The sequence below is a fragment of the Serinus canaria genome, chromosome 20, assembly GCF_022539315.1.
Source record: "Serinus canaria isolate serCan28SL12 chromosome 20, serCan2020, whole genome shotgun sequence".
NCBI lineage: Eukaryota > Metazoa > Chordata > Aves > Passeriformes > Fringillidae > Serinus > Serinus canaria.
In genome coordinates, this window is record NC_066333.1 from 11314215 (window position 1) to 11332419 (window position 18205).

Sequence of the window (18205 nt, forward strand, 5' to 3'; positions counted from 1 at the left end):
GGGAGCATTAAGAGGCATTGTGGAGCTAATGGTCGAATTACTTTTTAAGGAGTGTAATTTTACCTGCTCCTCCTCCCAGCCAAGACACAAACGTGTATGTGCACAGAACCCTCTGAACTGCTGCTTGTGCCAATCTCTTAATTGCATTTGTACTTACAAGTTTGGAGATTTGAAGTAACTGTTACACTCCTGGCTCAGCTTCCCAGTGAAGTATTGCTCTTCTCAGACTGTGGTTTCCTAACACAGCTGGGAACAACCCTGGCTCCCTTTTCCCCATGTAGTTGCTCACCTCAGTTGCTGCCAAAGCATGTTTCGGAAATCAATTTTGATTTTTTTTTTTCTTTGTATTAACCACTTTGATGGAGAGAAGGAAATCTCCGTAATGGCTTCTTTTTACAGAGGAGAAAGGACAGCAGCTCAGCTGAGTAATCCTGTCATACTCCCAGCTGTGTGCTTGAGACAGAATGTTTGATTTGGGCATGTGCAATGAAATAAGAATGTTTTCAAGAAAAATCTGACTTTCAAGAATGATAAATCTTAGATTTTTAGATACAAACACTGATTATAGCTCTACCAGTGTAAAAAGAGTGGGGAGGGCTGTTGATGTGACCTAAATTTTGCCCTGTGCATATCCTTGTAATATGTAAGAAGCTTTGCTTTGCAAAGGTTAAGTGTAAAGCAGAAAGTTGAAGCCTGACTCCATCAAGGCTTTACTGTCAGTGCTGGTCCAGAATGTCTGACCTGAGCAGCAGAACCTGAGTGGCCGTCACAGCCAGCTGGAAAACAAGATCACAGGAGGTTATGAAACAGCTCCCATGGCTCTCATCCAATCCCTCCTTTTGTTAATGGCATAAGAATCTTTGAAAAGAATCAGTCTAATATATCCCAGCTAGCTCACTCTGAAATACTTCCAGTCCTGGCTGGATTAAGAACATGCTCCTGGTGCTGTACTCAGGACTGCTTGTTTTGTCAATCAGTGAATCAAAAACATGAGGCAGAGGCACACGCACAAACCTTGTGATGCTTAAAAAATGGATTAGAGATGAATGAATTGACTCTGTTGGAATCACCTTGTTTAGCACTGGGTTTTGAACCCTGACAATCATTAGGGACTGGTAGTGAGACTTTTATAGTGAGGGTTTTAAAGCTAAAATAGTCTGTACACCCATGGCACAAGAATTCTCTTTGACTACTTTGCAAAGCACCCACAAATTTGTTCAAGTGAGTTCATCCCTTGTTTCACTGGCTCTTGCCTCTCTAAACCTCAGGCATTACATAAATGCAGGACACATTCAAGGCAGTTGTCATGAGTAGTCAATAGGTACCTTGATTGTGAGAAAGAAAACCACTTCTTTATGTTTAAGTACTTAAGAGGATGGCTTATAACCAAACTGTGGTAACATTACAGCTCCCTGAAGACACAGCCTCTAAGTACTTCTACGTGACATTTATCCAGTTCCACCAGGACACTTTACATCAGCTGTAAAAATCTCAAAGTATCTTAAAGTTAAAAAAAAAAACCCCAACACTGTTGACCCTTTCATCCATGTGACTCATGGAATGCTGATAGTAAATGAAAAATACAGGCCAGAAGTGTTAATCTGTGGCCATAATACCACACAAATCCTTAAGGTAAAATGAATGGTTTAACAAAGCTACTTAACAACAGGAAAACTAATTCAATATGAACACTGGTGAATGGAAACAAATTTGGTGGTGCAAATACAACTTAGGCAGCATCCAAAATCAGGTTTAGGTGTGCACTGCTCCCTCTGTGTGTCAGCAGGGCATATACTGAAGCACTAAATATATTAGGAATTGTGTTTTGGGGAAGATGATGACAAACAAGATTTTATGGGTAAACATAGGACTGGAAAGAAAGTCTGTTCCAGCCCCAAATAACATGATGCTGTACTGGGTTTGTGTGGCAAGGTTTTGGTAGTGGGGGGCTGCAAGGGTGGCTTCTGTGAAAAGCTGCTGAAAGTTTCCCCTAGAGAGCCAGTTCCAGCAGCTCCAAGCCAGAACTTTTATTTGAGGTATAACTTTGTATTTGCTGGGGATTTCAGGCTTGTTCTGGTTGGTTCACACCCCTGTCACCCACCTTTGTGTAAGAGTTGGGGGTTGCCAGGCAGATCAGTGAAGTATCAACATTTAATAAGATCTAGACAAGTCTGAAACAATAAGAAAAAATGTGTTCCCAGTAAAAGAGGCAAAATCTGAAACATCCACTCATTAGCATCTGCCTGGGTAGATGTAGGTGTTGAATACAGACCTAATTAGTAATCAGCATTCCTTATTAATTTGCTTCCTTCACTGGAAGGAGGATAAAGTTGATGAGGGCCATTCATGTGCAAAGGAATTTCAGCTTTGCTTCTAGCAAAGAGATGATCCATCCGAACTGCTGCTGGCTTTGGAGGAGAAGGAAACAGATTTTTCCCTCTGTGCCTGGTGCCCTCCTGTGGTTTTTATGTTCAGCTACTTGGGAGTGAATTAAGCACATCGGTGGCTGATTCTTGTAAAAGGTAAAAGGTTTTTCCTGTTTAGTCTTTTTTGTGAGTACAGTGTGTTCTGGAAAGCTGCAATACAATTTTCCATACAGCCAGTTGGATTTGGGTGTGCAGACTCCCTGAGTTCCTCAGCTTAGACCAAGACCATTTCTCCCAGTCCTCACACGCTGGTGAGCCTGACTCAGACCTGAGTCAGACCTGGCTGCTCCAAGGGCTGGTGTGGCTAAAAGGATTTGAGCTGGAGTCACTGCCTTCTGCAGTGATCCTGTTAAAATGGATCTAGTGGAACTTTTAAAGAACTAATGTTTGGTCAAATTGTTACACAAGATAGGGAACTAAAATGTCAACGATTACTTCTGTCAGGAAATGGAGTTTAAAATTTACTTTCCCAGCTACCTTAACCTTGTCCCCTTTTTCTTCCAGCTACAGCCATAGAATGACGAAGAAATTTCTGTACTTCATGCCATAAAATCTATACAGGACAAAAGTTTCTTTGCACAGCACTTCTGAGTCTGTCATTAGACTATTTCTAAATTACTGATCTAGAAATTCCACTTTAAAATACATCATTTAGCCACAAACATAATGCAAAAAAAACTTATATAGAATATTGTTTACATGTCCATGAATTATAATAATTAGCTCTTGCACAGGCAAGAGATGAAAACTGTTGCTGTGGAGGTGCTGGTGGGGTTTGGAGCAATGATTTTTGTACTGTGCTTCCTAAAGGTGCTTGGCCAACAGCATTGCTGGGAACACTGATCTGGGGATCTCCATAAGTTTTGTGTTTCTTCTTCTCCTGCTTTTCCTACAAATTCAGAATCCAGCTGTAGCTTTGAGTGATTCCATCAGAAAAAAAAAAGCTCCAGAACTTTGAATGGTTCAATATTGTGTGAGTATTGATGGTTCCTCCCTTTCTTTTCCTCTTTTTCTTCCCAAATTCTAGTTGTATACTTCTTTGAATTCACATTATTTAAATTCATTGCACCTGGGATATTGCACCCCAATATCCCAATACCCACCAGTTTGGGAGCACAAATACTGAACAAGATAAAGGATAAATGTGAATTTCTGTTTGGACAACCTTGTCACATTTGCAGGGCATCCAAACACTCAGGAATTGCACAGGACTTGGCACGTGGTTTATCTCTCTGAGCTGTTTGGGAATTTTTTTACACATACACATATATATTTTCAGATAATTTGTATCAAATTTCTTTGTATGATCTGTTTAATCTTTTACCTGAGCATGACTGAAAAGCAACTCCAAATATCCCATGAAGGTTAATCCATTAATCCCTATGTGTGAATCAGAATACAAGAGGTTAAATTACAGAATTCAATCCTAATGTAGAAGTGGAATGTTTTAAATGTTCATCAGTTTAATCAAGCAAGGGAACACACTTGGTCAAATTGAAATATCCAATTATTTATTCACATAGAAACCAGTAAATTTTAGGGTTTGTAGCACAAAACTTGTTAAAAAAAGAAAACAAGCTATGCCATATAGCTTCTTTACCCTCCATAAAATGGCATCATTGCAGTTAAAATTACAATAAAAATGAAACATTCCAGATGACATCAGTTGGAGCACAATGTGACAAATATAATGAGAAAATCCTTGTCAGAAATTTTACCACAAGGAAATACCAATAGCTAACACCCATATTCTCCACCTAAAAATCAAGAATATTTGAGTAGATCTTGGCATAAAAGGCACAAAACCCAAAGCAAAGCATGCTTGTGTCATTTCTCACACAGAAGCATTGACATTTGTGCAACATGGAAAAGGACCAGCATTTTTTCCAGACTCTTCCAATATCACAGATGCTTAAGGAACAGATCTTGCCCTTAATGCCAGCGTGTCACTCCCAGTACAGAGGCAGTGACTACAGAAACAGGAATATAGAGAAGGGAACACATCTGAACCCTTCCAGGAAATCTGAGCTGAAGAAGCTGCTGCAGCTGTATTGTTGAAGTAACCCAATCCACTGCAGGCTTGGAGTAACACACCCACGGGCAGGCAGCACTTGTGGGAATTCTGAGACTGGCAGGAACTTTAACAATGCTGGAAACCTGTCAGGAGCACAGAGCTGCCTCTTGCATTTAAATGTGCCATGCCAGCCTCAAGTGAGCATTTTAAAAAAAGGTTGAGTCCTCCAAAGGAAGGGCTATTCCAAAAAGGCTGCTGCCTCTGGCACAGAGGAATGGCTTTGCTGATGTTAAGGTGTTTCAGAACTATGGATTAAAGATCCCTGGCATTTCCAGGCTGGCACACAAGGCCTGGCAGCAGCCTGTTGCTATATTTCTATAACCAGCCTGTCCTCATCGTCACTGCTCGTATCATCATATTCCACCCGCGTTTGTTTCCTCATCATCTCTAAACCTCTCTTTTTGTATGTCTTGGGGGGTGTTGCAGAGTAACTCTTGAACTCAAGGGATTTGAGAGTCATTGGGGGCTTTTTAAAGGTAGCAGTAGCTGTTCCAGGTGGCCTTCCATAGGGATTGGGCTGCAGGTGGGATCTGTTGTCTGTGCTTCCGTGCAGCTCCAGGAGATGCTGTGCTAAGTTTGCCCTCTGTGAGTGTTCCCTGCTGGGTAACTGAGCCCTTGTGACTGTCCCAGGAACAGACTCTGCTTGGGATCCAAACAAACGTGAACATCCTGGCTGGGAGCTGGGAGCTGAGCTTTCTGTGGGAGGTGAATGTGTGTTCTCTTCACTAGGAGCTTTCTCCCTTCCAGTGACCTGGGTCACTGCCTCTGATATTCCAAATATTTGGCTCTCTGACTCTACCTTCAACAGGTTTTCCTGGCTTCCTCCTGGACGTAAGGAAAGAGGAGCAGCAGCCTCTGTGCTGTCAGGTTGGTCACCTGTGCCTGTGTTTGTAAATCCAGGACAAGACCCAAAGGAAGCTGCCAGGGGGTGGCTCTGAAGGCTTGGCCGGGATTGCCCAGGCAGGGATGGCTGCAGCACGAGGGGCTGTGTCACCCAGCAGCAAATGGCCACGTCCCTGCTGAACTCCTGCAGGGATGTGTCAGCTCTGGAGGAAAAGGAATGAGCTGTCACAGCTATTCCCAGAGGAGCTGTAATGTTCTGGACAGAGGTGTTTGTTCTTGGGTGTTCCCTGATTTGCCCAGAAATGTCCTGTAGGAATTAGGAGGGGAAAAGATTTACATGTAAAGTTTTCAGTCCAGAGCAATTTCATCCAAAGTACTCAAGTTTAATTGTTATTTTAGCTAATTCTAACATTAGTAAGTTTTCATTTCATTTTAAAATACCTTTAACACATTTTTAAATACCTTTAACACATTTTCAAACATTTTATCCAAAATCTGTGATACAAAATAGTTTCAATTTCAACTTTAAAATAGCTGAATATAATTCAGGTTTTAATTAACCCTTCTTTTTTCTGTTAATAAAAATAATACAAGAATTAAGGTTCAATACCTACTTTTTTATCCATTTTGTCTTTTTGTTTAGCATGGTTTAGGTTTTCAGTAGGGGAAGATATTCCTGAGTTATTCTTTGCTTCTTTTTTCCTTCTGCAAAGTTGTTTGTCTGAGGTGGAATATGATGTGTCTTTTTGCTGGTGTAGACAATTTTCTATTGAAAAGAGGTTGGATAAACTTTGATTTTTATCACCGCCCATGCTTGAACTTGCTACATTTCTCACTACATCACTGAAATAATATTTTCACACAAATATTCTAAATACTTACCTTGCATCTTGGATTGAGGAGGATGGCACTTCTTATGCTTATTAAATCTGGGGGGTTGGGATGAGCAGCCCTTTCTCAAAGCATCCAGAGCTCTGTTGGGAAAACAGGGCCTCTTGCTCAGCCGGTTCATTTTCAGCTGAGCAAATCCGTGGCTGTGCCTCCCTCTGTACCTGCAGTGCCAGGGGCATTGAGGGGATAAACAAATATGGGAGATGTAGGAGCAGCCAGAGGAGAATAACACCACCTCACCAGGTGCATTAAAGTCTAACAGCAATTTATTACTGGGAAGGAGATGCTTGTTTATGTCAACTGAAAAACAAAAGCTGGATTTTAGGCAAGATACCCACAATTATTTTATAATCTTTTTTTCTGTGTAGGATTTGGTAAATCCTTGATTTTCCAAGAAAAGGGGATTAAGGAATAACAGATCCTTTTTCTTGTATGTGGAATTTTAGAACAATATACTTCACAAAGACTTGAACCACACAGGAATCACCTGAGGCTGTGTGGTTGTTGGGTTTTTTCTTTTTCACTTCTTGAGTGCTCATCATCACTAAGGGACAACATAAGGATTTTGGTTATTTAGCAAACCCACACTGAATAATCCAATTCTGCTTTATTTTCTACTCTGAATGAGTGACACTAAAGTCCCATCCCTAAATCAATAGACTGTCACCATCCACAGAGCAAGATGTAAATCTAAAAGGATGCACTTATTCAGGTGTTTGATGTATTAGAAAATTAAATTACATTTGGTGGTTACCAGTTGGGCCAGTTCCCTACTAATAGGCATGACCTGAGCTTTCAGGACACTGTACTTAATTAAATCCTGAAATAAATTTGATAGAAACAAATTCTGAGACCAGCAGGGGAAAAACACAACAAGACAGCACCTGAAAATCAAACCAGGAAAAGGTCCTAGAAGAATGTCACTCAGCTGGGTGACATAGACCTGAGTCTTCTATTTCTGTTCTTATGACCCTTCAAAATTGCAGTGCTGTTTGCTGAGCTAGACACGGTGATTAGGTTACTGACACTGGTTTGTCCTCCAGGGAGTCACTCTGTCTGATTTTGGTCATGAAATAAAGAGGGATGTGTGCACCCAATATGTGTTCCTTACTGAGGCAATTCATCAGGCATCCTGCTGCCCCACACTCCTGAAAGATTAGAGGGTAAATGTTCCACTGATATGAATTCCCACTGAAAGGGGGAGCTGAGCTGATTGAGACAATGTGCCCTTGATAGTTTTATGCTCAAGTTCTTCCTGCTTTTTTATTTAAACCAAATGATCCTTTGAACTACAGATGGTTCTGTTAGTTGGTGTTAAACTTGATATTTATTGTCCTGCCTTCTCTGGTGAATACCAGCTCAGGATATGGATCTTCCAAGGACAAAGGGTCTCAGGCACTGCTCTGAGCTGGGACAGAATTAAAACCAGAACCATTTTGGTCCCCTTCAAACAAAAGTAAATGCTGACAATTTTGACAAATTAGAGTAATTTCTAAATCATAGAGAGAGTCAGCTGACCAGGCATCCTCTTTCTGTGGAATATGTCTGGTTTACTTAGAAAAGTCTGTTCCTGATAGTAAACAACATATTGACATTTTATGGTTTACCTTTGGGGCCCTGCTGGGGTATAAGAATAGCTCTTTCTGAGAGATTCATCTTTTTTTTCCCCCCAGTTTTGATGAGGTGGAATTTTGGGCATACCTTTTTATTTTCTGTGGAGTTTTTACACACATTACAACTAAATTATATCTATATATTATTATACTATATATAATAAATCTCTATAGTGAACCTGAAAGCTGTACTCCTTACCATTTAGGGGTGACTTTAATCCTTTTCTGTTTGTGGCTTCTCTTGAGTTTATTTGTTGAAAGTCTTTCCTTTTTGCAAACTACTGTTTTCTTCTTTTGCTCTGAAATATTTTTGAAAGAACCACCAGGAACATCTGAGCTTAACTGTTGAGAATATTGGGAAAAAATCAAGTACATAAAAACTGTGAATTACATTGACTGAGAAGCTGGAAATCTGTGCATGTTTTAAATAGCCCTGAACAGCATAGGAGTTAAGTAGCACAACTCTCTATTTAAGTACTACTCTAAGTCAAATATTCATTTAGAATGAAAACAGATGCTATTAGTGAAAAATATTTTAAAATCCCCATAAAGGGAAAAAAATAAAGAAATAGAAATTCACTCTTCTCACTATCAGCATTCTGAAAAGTGAAAGAAACTTAAATATTTACACAGAAATATATATTTCTGATGCATCAAATTAATATAGACTTCTCTTATAAAAATATAAATTGTAAATTCTGTATCAGCAAATGCCTGTAAATGTCCATATATACACTTCTGATAATTATTTCATTTTCCTAATAAGAGGGTGGAGGTGGGCTGTCAGCCAATAACACCCTCTTGAGAAAGCAAACAGAATTATTAATATTACCTCCTGCATCTGGTGTCCTTTGGAAAAGGATGAAACCAACGTTTTCAAGCTCGTGTTTGTTAAGCCATATGCCACAGTCTTGCCAACATTTCTCATTTTGAAAATGGAGATGTCGTATTTGGAGAGGGTGCATTCCCTGCTGGGTTCCCTGTGCCAGGGGGGCATGGAGGGGTGGGCAGAGGCTGCACTGCCCCCCTGCTCCAAGGGCAGAGGGAGGCTCCTGCTCAGACAGCACCAGGTCAGCCGCGGCTCGGCACTGAGGGATGGGAAGGTGCTCTTGGAGCCTGGCACTGGAGAAGTGCCAGAGTAGCAGGTCCTGGCAGAGTGGGGCAGCACTGGGAATCCTTTACAGTGAGTGCTGAGAGTGTGGCAGTAGAAAGTGCCAAAAGAATGGCAAAAATAAGTGGGGTTGTCTCTTGAGCTCTGGGAAATCTGCAAATCCTGCAGTGCTGCTGGGGTGTCCTTCAGGATGCGTGGACTTCCTTCTCTGTCCCATCCCCGGATTGTTGGCTCTGCACCTTTGCTAGAAACTGATGTCTTTATCAAAGAGTCACTTCCTGAGCAAAGGTGGTGTAAAGCCTTTCTCTCATCTTTGATGTCAGCAGATATAAAAAAGCCACTGGTATACATAGAAGTAAAGCAGATTTTCTTCTTTGGAGTCTGTACAGAGCAAGTACTTTTACTCATCCACTTCTCTTCTGTTTGCCTTTGATAATTTAATTTATTTTTGTTCTGTTTGTTTTTCCAGTTCTCTCTTGCAATATCCTGCTGCTTGAAGTTTTGGTTATGAAAGGTGTTCTCTGCTGTGGTTAAGATATTTGTGGTTTCTGAGTTGACTGGTGAACAGAATTCTGGAGTTTTCCAGTTCGTGTGAAGATTCCATTGAATTTCTCCTTTGCCAGCCTTTTGTCTCACTTCAGATTTTAAAGGGGACCAAACCACATCACTGGAATAAGAATGGAGGGATGTGCTGCTAGAAGAGCAGGGTGGGGTGGTTAAGGTGTCTGTGACAGGTGTGCCAGGTGTCATCTCCTGTTCAGATCGAAGCAAAGGTGACAGATCTGAGGCTCTCTTGTCCTGGGGCAATTTAAGGATATATTTTGGAGAGAAGGCATTTTGTTGTGGGACTGGACTTAAATGATCAGATTGCATATGGTGGCTTTTAGAAGACACATCCACAGCATTGTCACTGGGAAGTGGCACTTTTGCTCCTGTTTTTACGAGACATGTTTTGTCGTCTCCATCTGTTGCATTGTGCAAGGCAAAAGAATTGGAATCACTTCTCCTTAATTCAGACCCTAAAAATCCCACCAGTGAAGCTTTTGAGATACCTGCAGGATGTGAAAAAAGGTTGATGTCACAGTAATTGAGAGCTTGTATGGGAAGTTTGATTGTTTTCCTATATTCCACATTCTCAGTACCTCCAGTGGCTTCATTAATTCCTGTGCTTGATTTTTGCTCCTCTGCTCTAGTGGAGAATTTCACTGGAGCTGTGGGAAGACACTGAGTGGCAGAGCAATGGCCTCTGTCTGCTTCACTTACTTCAGTGGTTTCACTACTGGGACTAGGGCAGGGCACTGAAATCACATTTTGTGTCTTCTCCACTTCAAATTTCAGCTTTTTCCTTTCTGATGGCAGAGTCTGGGATTTCCCTGCAGTTTCTCTGTTGTTGCAAGGGACCCAAGGGGGCATCAGGCCATGCTGGCCACTTTCCTTAGTCCCGTGATGGTTCCCATAATTGTGTGAAGTGCTTTTACAGTGCAATTCAAATGCACTGGATTCTTTCCCAGGGCTTGGTTTCTCCCTGTTGCTACTCTGTACTGGCAAGCAGTCCTCATTCCTCCCGTGGCTGCTCAGCTGACACTCAGGATTTTGAAGCCTGAGCTCACCAGTGCTTGGAGCCAGCAGTGTGCTGCTGCCAGCTGTGCATTTCTCCGTGTCACTGCCACTGAGCCCTGGGGAAGTTTGGCTGGTTTCAGCTCCAGCAGTTACAGAATGTGATGTCTCCATTAGGTTGGACACTCTGTCTGCAGTTTCCTCAGAGTACACATTCTTACCATCAGCAGACATTCCTGATTTACCCATGGTTGAAGCTGCTGTCACAAGGGAGGAAGGACTGTCAGTTGCAGAGCTCCTGCCATCTCTTTCCTCAGTTATTTCAGTGCTACTGGCTGATTCCACTGAATTAGGAGTCAGGCTTGTAATATCTGTGATCTTATTCTCTTTTTGTTTCATTTTCTTGGCATTTTGACTGCTTTTCATTTTTTGGTAGATTTTCTTAAATGTTTCATCTCCATACATTTGCCATTTTTCTTGAGAGAACATCCTCAACTTCCTTTGACTGTGTTTCTTATTTTTAGCACTGATTACTTCTGCAGCCCCAAGCTTTTTGGTCCCTTGCAGCTCCTCTGACAGAGAAGGATGATCAGCCACATTACTAAGGGGCAAATCATCCACTGCTGTTTGTCTGACCAGAGCTCGGGGATGGCTATTAGGGAAATCCACTGAACTGGCGGTGAGATCGTTGCTAGGCAGCAAACCAGCAGTGCCTGTATTTACAGAGTGCTTAGTAAGAGAAAGCGGTTTCGAGCATCCTGCTTTGTCATGCACCATCCTCGCTCCCTCCACAACAGGCAAGGAGTTGCTCCGAGTAACAGGCACAGTGTCGATTGTTGTGGAGAACTGGGTGGGAACTGAATGGAAAAACATTGGCTTGCATTTCTCCAGAGGTGCAAAGGTAGATTTTGCTGAACAAAGAGAAAGATTCTTTTTCCTATTTACATCACAAGTTCTGATATCAAAATGGAAAGAGTCTTTGTATGTGTAAGGCATTGGAAGGTCAATGCTTCCCTGTTTAGAAAGGACAGTTTTTCTGGGCCTGACATTGTCTAACTGGGTGTCATCCACCACACTTTTGTTGTGAGAAATAAGCTTTGAAATGTGTTCTTCCAGCCTCTTTTTCTCTAGCATCGAGGCTATGGCTTTGTCAGCTGCCTCTGGCTTTGCAGTGCTCCTGGAGGCACACCTTGGGCTGCTGGAGGCAGCTTCATTCTCCAGCTCCGTGCTGTGCTCGTGGAGACTGTGCAAGGGGCTGGAGGATGTCATCTGCTGCTCTGTGCTGTCAGAGCGTGACAGATACCCCGAGTCAGTGCTCTCACACTTCTTCAGCTTGCACTCCAAGGCTTTGTAATCCCACTGCTTCTCTGAAGAGGTTGCCTGCTGCCTTTGCAGCTGAATGTGCTTATTGGCAGTCGGAGTTCTTTGCTCCTGCATCTTCTTTCTCAGACTCGGACCATTTGGCAAAGCTCCTGGAGATGATAAACTTTGAGGTTCTCTTTCAGGAATCCCCTGCATAGCCTTTGAACTCAATGATTGATTTGTTGTTTCTTGATTTTCTGAAGCAGCTGATGAGGAGCTTGTCGCTGGCAGTAAGAGCTCACGAGGTTTCTCAGTGTCTGTTGCTGCACTGCTCTCTGAACTGGCCTGTTTGATGTTCGTCCCCTGGTCTTCACTGGTGCTACTCAAGACTTTGCTGCCTTGGGGAGAGGTGGTGCTCTCTGCTGATCTCTCATTTTGTTCTGGTCCCCCACTGATGTCAGAGTCTGAGGGCAGCCTGGTGTTGTTGACGTGGGTTTGAGTTCTCCTGTGTTTATACAAGTTGCTCTGGGTTTTAAACGCAATGCCACAAGTGGTGCACGGAAAGGGCCTCTCTCCCGTGTGAGAGCGAATGTGTTTCTCAAGGACACTTGGCTTCAAACAATCTCGTCCACAGTGTTTGCAGATGTATTTCCCAGATTTTTTTAACTTTCCCGGGCTCCCAAGAGATGCTTTTACACAAGGACTTGGCGACGATAACACTGGTAAAGCGCTGACTATGCTCAAGGTCAGGCTTTGCCCGAGCTGTTTCTGGAGAAGCGGCTGAGGCTGCTCCGTGCCCTCCGGGGGGACGAGCGGCTTGAGGATGAGGGGAACATTGCTGCCATCGAGGTGGACGCAGCTCCTGGCGGCCACCAAGGGCCCTTGGGGCTGGAAGCAGCTGGGCTGGATGGGCTGGAGCAGCGGGATCGTCAGGGCCTTGAGGTACAGGGGCTGGGGCAGGGCCTGGCCCCGGGCAGGCTCCGAGGGGCCCCGCGGGGACGGGCCCGGGCCGGGCTGGGCTGGAGCGGCCGCGAGGCCTGGCGGGCTCTGGGCCTCCATGGCAGGGCCCGGCTGCCATCAGCTCAGGGACCTGCCGGAGGGAACACACAACAGGCACCGGTCTGCAGGCTGAAATAACACACACACTTCCCACCCTGCGCTGGGAAAATGAGCAACTGAGAACGTCACACATGCAGGCATGATACAGACAATCATCGCTTCCTTTCCCCATTGAATTGGTTCCTCTTTCATTTTCCCTCTAGGAGTTACAGTTCAGTACAGTGTAAAGAACACTCAACGCTGCACTTAAAACCACTCCTACAACCTACACTGAGTACCCAAAGCACTGGAAACAAGTCTGAGCTTCAGATTTGCAAATGGAGGCTCTAAGCACACCAGAAATAATACAATTTTAGTTTTCTGGAACCATATTTTCATTATATATTTATATCATGTTTTTAAATTTCATTAACAATTTTTAATACAGAAACACAGAACAGTTGAGGTTAAAGGGGACATCAGGGCTTCTCTAGTCCAAACACCTCACTACCAAGGTCAGATGAGCCTGTCAGGGTGTTAGCAGTCTGGTTTTGAAAACCTCTGGGGATAAAAACTGCACAGTTTCTTTGGGCAGCCAGTTCCAAACCCAGGACATGAAACATGCCTGCATATTATCTGTGCTTCCCCAGTTTAAGGCAGCTAAGGCCAAACACATTGCAAAAAGTGGTGTAAAATGAAAATATGTGAACAAAATGAAACTCATGTCCTGTTTTACAAGTCAGGTTTGCATAAATATCTGCAAAGTAGAAAAGATGGTATGATAGGAAAATACTGTGAGAAATTAAAGCTGCATTTTGTGTAGACCAAATTAATTTAGTATAATTAATGGAGATACTATGGTGCACTGCTTGTTTTTAGATGCTCTCAATGCCAAATGAAAACATCTTCTAGACACAGTTTTTTATAAAAGTGAACCTACTCTTTTGAAATCTATCCTGATATATGCAGGGTGCCGGTCCAGACTACTTACTTCAGCAAAAATTTGTATTGTCTTTATTTCTTTCTTAGAAACCAAGGGGGGAAACTATCAAAATAAGCAAGGTGAAAATTTTCTTTGGAAGCATTAGGGGCATAACCCCTTGTAATTACAGTTTGGGTGAAAATCAAGTGATCTGTGAATGTTTATTTGATTCTTGCTCAGCTATGCTCACTGGATGCACTGGCTGCTATGAATAATGGGTTGTTCTTGTGAAAACAGCCATTAAAAACCCATTTGGAATAACATAATCAGTGGCTCAATTTGAAATCTGCAATTTGTTGCTTTACTGCATAATCTCTAGTGGTGTTTCTGTGACTTCCTTGGATCATTTTAATAGGTTATCATTACTGGGAATGAATTCAAATGGGGTTTGAAATTTTTACTGGTTCCATCCAAGAAAACAACATGTAGAATGAACTGATCTGTGCACAGCAAAATGTTAGATTTTGCCTTTTTTTTCTTCCTCATGAATGTTATAAATTAAGCTCAGTTATCAGCAGGGACTTTTCTTATGCACTTCTGACATTTCTATGTGGAATAATCACTTAAGTAGCTTTTTATTACAGTAGTGACTATAATGATGAAAGAATGTTAAAATAATATGGCTTGTTAAAGAAACAAGTTATTATCCATATTGTGCAGTGTGGTTACCCCTACAGAATAAAACTGGAATCCTCTAATTTCCAAAGTGATGTTATCAACATTTCAAGTCCATTTAAGATGTTTCCTAAGTTATATGGTCACTTTTAAATTTAAATACAGCATACAATAAGGGGTGAGACAATGAAACAAACTAAGTATGCAGCAGTGCAGTAGTTTTTCCAATTTTTTTTTATTATTTTTTTTAAAGTTTTTTGCTGCAGAGAAGAGACAGCAAGAAGAAAAGTGAAGCCTAAATACCCAGTAGATAGAACATCTAACGAGTACCACATCAGACAGGACAAGGCACTATGTCTCTGCTCCCCTCCTTCCCTCAGAGAGAAGTGTGGAAATACACTTCCAATATTTTACATTTCCCCCAGCAGCCTGCTCCACTCTAGTGGCACACACTATTTCTCTCTCTGGTTTCCTCCAGGCCATGCAGAGCTGATGGGCCTTTCAAGGCCACCACAGACAGATGTTTTTCGTAGGAATCCTGTGGTTCCCAAGTACCAGATGCTGTGTAATTTCATTTAATGCTGTTAAGTTTCTGGGGCCAAGGACACAGCCCGAGACTCATTTTGGTGTTCTGTAATGCTCTACAACAAAAATGCTTACGTGGTGACAGAAAACTTCAAGTTTTAAATAAAGCTCAACAAGTAAGCTAATGGTGACACTTTTAAGATGTATTTTTAAGAATGTAATAACACATCTCTACCAGGTGTGGTAGTTTGCTGCTTTTTACAGCAAGCAAAAGGACTTTCTTCCTGAGTGAAACTGCCATGACTTGTATTCTACTGGGGCAAATACCATCAGATTTTCACATCTGTTATTTATATTCCAAAAAAGGCCACTGTATTTCTTTGTACCTTGACAAAAATAGCTTATCTCAAAGTAATTCTGCCCCAGGGCTGATTCAGGGTAGTCCTTGCCTAACGTAGAACTTCCTCTGTTGGTTTTGCCCTGGGCTCTGTTACTGAGCACCCACCCCACGTTCTCAGCTCTTTGTAACTTGTGGCATTGAGCTACCAGCATAAGAACTTGATCCTAATTATATAAGAAAAATTTTCCAATAAACAAAATTAAATGCCGGATTTAGCCAGCTCAGAATTTTCTAAATTGATTTCTTAAGCTATCAGAAGTGGTCTCTAAAATTCCATTAAATACAATTATTTTGCTCCTGGTTTGAAATTTTAACTTCAGGTAAACACCACAGGCAGGTTTGTGGAACACTGAAAAGTGGAGCAGTTTCAGATAAAAAATCATTGTAGCAGAAATTGTCTTAGTTTATAAGTATAAAGTAGTTTAATACAGGAGGTTGATAAAAAAACCTCATTTTAAATCCTGTAAGTTCCATTTTATAGACTTTTTCCTGAATTCCAAACATTTTAGAAAACTTGTTTCATTCTGTCAGCAGAACAGAATGAAACAAGTTTTGTAATAATTTTGGACTACACAATCAAAAGATTTTTGTCTTCTGCATGGCACATGCTCTGTGAACTGCCCATCATTATTAACCAAATCAATAGCTAAACATGTAAATGCTTCTTTTCTGCACTTTCATATCATTTTTTGACAGAGCATTGGTCTCTAAGCAGACTCGGAGCTCAATTGCTCAGTCCCCCACCCTGGTCTGCAGGTACAACCTGGAGACATGACAGAGTGCCTTTATTTTGTAACCCCACAGAAGCAGGTTTTCAACATTCTGAACATACACAACATACTCTATTATACCAGGAGTCTTTACCTTTGTAAAAAGCTTTTAGTGATTAAATACCAGGGAGCAGACGTGAAAGTCTGGAAATAATTAAGTCTTTAGTCTGGAAATAATTCTAGTTCACATACCTTTGATTGATCCAGGCATTTCAGCAAAAAAGTCTCATTTCTGTCAATACTTGATGCAAGCAGAGAGAAACGAGGACAAAGACTTGAAACAGATTAGAAGTAGGAAGTTGGGGTTTTCTTTCTTTTTTTTTTTACATTGGTGTCACATTAACAACCTTCAGAAAACAGGAAGAGTTGAAACAGAAGAAAATGAAGTGGCATTTCAATCTCTCTGTATCCTTTATCACTATTTAATTAGGGAGCTCTAAAAAGAATCTCTGAAATGTGAGGGGTTTGTACTCTGCTTTCAGTTGTATTGTCCTGAAATACAATGGTAGGGTTTTTATTTTATACACCTAAAGCTAATTTTCTTTTAACTTTACAGTAAAGGGCTCTCTTGAGATATGTTGGGAAAGAAGACAATGGTGGAGAGAAGACACTTGACACATATGAAATGCTAAATTTATCCAGTGTGGGTGCTGTCCACCAGCTTCTTCTAATGGTGCCCTGTGGGACAGGAGAAAGCAGGAACCAGGTGGGAAAATGCCTCAGGATTGCTAAAAGTGTTTGGGTCATGCTCAACAAACCTCCATAAACTTGTGGAAAGCTGCAGGGAAAACAGGATAGGGCACAGTCAAGTGCAGTTAAAAAGGTAATTTTTAAAAAATTAGATTTCATTTGTGTGTTGAGTTCCTAAGGAGTGCTCAGGTAACAACACAGTGAACAGCACTGAGGGGTCCTGGGAGGGGCCACTCTTCTTTATGCAAACATTTGTTTAAAATAGGGACTGGGATGGCTCAACCTCCTCTGCTGGAAAGACTGAGTGAATCCCAAACTGGAATATGCATTCCCAATAATGTTACAAAATTGGCATCTTTGGCCTGTATAATTTCCTTAGGAACACCATATTTTGGAAGATACAGTTTTATTTTCAGTTTTCTTTTATTTATTTTCCCTGTGATAAACAGCTGCCCTGTTCAGACCCTGCAGCCTGTCTCTTGCTGGGTAGTGGTGGAACTGCAACGTTATAATTGTCCAATATCCACTTCAGTGGGAGCTCTTTTTTTTTAATAATTCTGGTGATAGACTAATGCCAGAGGCCTTGGTGGATTTTCATTTCAAACAGCTTTATTGATCCTGGAGAGTTTTGCCTGCTGTTTGGATTGCTTTCCATTTATTTCTGGAGCCCTGATTTAGCAGGCCTCTAATTTTGGTGGTGGAGAAATATTTTTGTCTCATTCTTCCTATCTTCCTTGCCTGTCATGTAGTTATTCAAGGGGCAGAAAAGCTCTTAACAGGACCCAGGATAACTGCTTAAAATCCTCCTGGTTTCTCCCATACCCTGAAATGCTCCCAGTAATTGGTAATGGCACTGCAAACACTTAAAATCTGTGAATCTAGAAAATACTTGACATTCTGAACTGCTTGACAGTGACTCATGCTTCTGCTCTACAGACTCAGTCTGTCCAGATGGAGAGAATTACATGCAGCAAGTAGTTTCAGCTCTGCTGGGAGATACTTTCCTAAAGGAATGTGTTCTCACCTCTAAGTGAGATCTTCTGGAGGATTACTGCATGCTACAGTCAACAAACCAACGGGAAAAAAGATGCACATCTTATAATAGAACACTGGCAGGAATCAAATCATACAAACAGATGATTATGGGCATTTTACATAACCAGTCAAAATTAGTTTGTCTTCAGTTTGATCACATTTCTGAAGCCCATTATATTTTATTCCACTTTGAGACTATTATTAAGTTAAGGTGAATTTACTTAAAAGGGACACTTAATTTAAACAGTACTAATAATTGCAGCAGTATGCTGGACCTAGTAACAAATTGAAAACATGTACAAGCATTTCAGATTCATTACTTACATCACTCAG

General features: G+C 41.5%; 1 protein-coding gene and 1 long non-coding RNA gene across 2 annotated transcripts in view; one reads left to right on the forward strand and one right to left on the reverse strand.

Annotated features, from left to right (window-relative positions):
• The window catches only part of LOC127060311 (uncharacterized), a 45377-nt gene that overhangs the window by 11984 nt on the left and 15188 nt on the right, over positions 1 to 18205 (forward strand). The gene's annotated exons all lie outside the window — the stretch shown is intronic.
• ZNF831 (zinc finger protein 831) lies at positions 3921 to 16477 on the reverse strand. Its single transcript, XM_018917385.3, has 6 exons — positions 16340 to 16477; positions 8680 to 12907; positions 8047 to 8189; positions 6226 to 6395; positions 5958 to 6109; positions 3921 to 5650 (listed from the first exon to the last, which is right to left on the reverse strand). Exons 2-6 carry the CDS (start codon positions 12874 to 12876, stop codon positions 4808 to 4810), a joined length of 5505 nt encoding a protein of 1834 aa, XP_018772930.3. The 5' UTR covers positions 12877 to 12907; positions 16340 to 16477; the 3' UTR covers positions 3921 to 4807.